Genomic DNA, 2,367 nt, shown 5'->3' with positions numbered 1-2,367 from the left:
TATTTACATCGGGAACCATGGGCCGTTGTTGCCAACCTCAAAGAATAGCCCGACCAATATTGTATGTTGGCTGGCAAAGATGGACCATTATTGGCATCATTGTAGGCTGGCTAGCCAACATTGGTTTTATAGTGGTTTGTATGGGCCATCATTGGGCCATCGTTTGCCAACGTATAAACAATATTGGACCAATGTGCTGTGCTGCCTGGGTTGTGGAGCAGTGGCACACGTTCGCGAAAATATGTCTGAACCCAACCCGGACAGCGAGAGGGAAGAACGCACTGAAGAAGAGACGAAAAGGGCGGAGGTGGAGAAGCCTGCCGCAGACTCCAAGGAGGAGAAAGAGACCAAGGGGGATGCTGCTCCGCCCGCCAAGAAGGCTAACGCCGAACCGGCCAGGACGCGTCCCCAGCGTAAGACCAAGTCAGCGGGTGCGCGTCGCGTGCGCATCCTGGCGGCGACCGCCAAGGAGGGCGAGGCCCTTCTCAGGGAACTCGGCCACAAGGACAGCAGCGTCCCAGACAGTGGCTGCAGGCGCACACGCTCGCAGACGCGGTGCATCACGGATGCTCCCGCTGCACGGCAGTCTGCACGGAAGACACCTGCCAAGCCAGCACGCGGTGCCAAGAAGGGTGCGGCCTCCAAGCGCAGTAAGAAGGAAGAGAGTGAGGAGGACGATAAAGAAGAGGCAGCCTCTGCTGAGGAGGCCTTGACGACAGCCGTCTACGAGGACGGGTCAGCAGGCAGCATAAAGGACGAGGACAAGGTGAATAACGACGAGGATGCAGGCGAGGCACGGCAAGAAGATTCTGAGGATGCCAACGCCGATCGCAAGGAGGAACCGGAGGTCAGCAACACGCAATATGAGCCAAGCACAGACAGTGGCAGCAAGGCGACTGCCACGACGACCGCTGACCCGAAAGTGGTAGCGGAGTCTCCAGTTGCCACGGACAACTGCGGGAGCTTGGTGACGTGGTGGACGACCCGTGCCGGCGTGTGGTCGTGTACGACACGTGCTGCCCGCCGTGGCCAAGGGTAGCCAGGACTGTTGCGCGGGCTACCGCCGCTAGGTAGCCCACGTCCTTCTCCCCCGCTTTTCCCGAGGGGAGGGGGCAGTATGGGGGCGCTCGGCGGCTGTGAGCGCGTAGAGGACAACGACGATCGCTTGTGCGCTCTTGTCACGCGGCAGCCGCTGGCAGCGGGCAGTTGCGGCCGAGGCTTGGACCAGTAAAGATGTGTCTCTTTGGGTCTCGGCCTCATCTCTAAAGGGTTCAGGGCTAGCTATAGCCGCAAAACCCTACAAGCTTTGCGCAATATGACAGAGAGAGAGAAAGAAAGGAAGAAAGCGAGAAAGAAAGAAAGAGAGAAAGAAAGGAAGAAAAAAAGAAAAAAAAGGTAGTAGGTGAGGCACGCACACGTGAAGCTTCGCTGGCCCTTGTTTTCACAGTAGGCGAAGGGCCACTCAATTTTTCATTTGAAACTACAAAAATATATGGAGCTGGGTGGGCCGCTGAACGTGAAGGACAGATGACCTGTGGTAAGCCAGAGGGACGCAGTGAGTAAGATTGGTTACCAAGAGAGGAGAAGTGCAGCCAGATCAGACAGAGACTTATACCTGGCGACAACTTTCTGTGGCAGCACAGCCGAAGCTACGTGGGCGGAGCTTCCGCACATGTGTTACTACGCCAAGAGTCCGTTCGCGGGCGATTTCGGTTTTGGTTTCGCGAGCGCATAGAACATGTGCGTTTTCATACGAGTATTCATGGCTCATGATGTTGTTTAAAAAGTTATGCAGCTAGTTTATTCACAGATGTAATCGAAATCTACCACATGACTTGATATACTTAAGGATGCAGCACAAATACCTGGAATCATTGCTGAGCTCTTCGGCAAATCAAATACTATGACTGTGCTAGCGGTTCAAGTCTACGTGCAAAGCGAGCACCATTTAGTATTGTTTACATTTCTTTTTTGGGAAAGCGATAGAATGTGTTGTATTGCGAAGGAACGCAGGAATCAACTTTATTAAAGCGGTCGGTTTTAATTTTCAAAGAAAAAAAAGTAAAAGCTACGGCCCAGCAGTATCTGCGCAATTGGAAATCTTACGCAAAGGTAACAAGCCATTTTCTGAATTTCGGCGCACACAGGGTCGACATCGTCGTTTTCCTACATTTGGAGACGCAATAACTTTCTGGAGACGCTCACGTTATTTTGTCAGGAGACGCGAAGGCATTGAAAGGCAGCAGATATCTTGGCCACGACCGGTCAGGAGCGGGCGTCTCAAGCTTGCGATTACAAACGGGTGAAACGCGTTCCTTACTCGCGTGGTCAAGAATGCTTTTTTTTCACATTAAAAATCACGCTGTC

The 2,367-nt window shown here is 53.2% G+C and overlaps 1 protein-coding gene across 1 annotated transcript; it reads left to right on the top strand.

The window, feature by feature from the left end:
- Positions 1 to 241: 241 nt before the first annotated feature.
- On the top strand, positions 242 to 1,039 carry LOC119381967 (nucleolin). The gene has a single exon (XM_037649715.1). The coding sequence runs from the start codon at positions 242 to 244 to the stop codon at positions 1,037 to 1,039; it is 798 nt and encodes a 265-aa protein (XP_037505643.1).
- Positions 1,040 to 2,367: the final 1,328 nt, after the last annotated feature.

The sequence above is a fragment of the Rhipicephalus sanguineus genome, chromosome 2, assembly GCF_013339695.2.
Source record: "Rhipicephalus sanguineus isolate Rsan-2018 chromosome 2, BIME_Rsan_1.4, whole genome shotgun sequence".
NCBI classification, from domain to species: Eukaryota; Metazoa; Arthropoda; class Arachnida; order Ixodida; family Ixodidae; genus Rhipicephalus; species Rhipicephalus sanguineus.
This window is presented reverse-complemented; position numbering and strand designations above follow the sequence as displayed.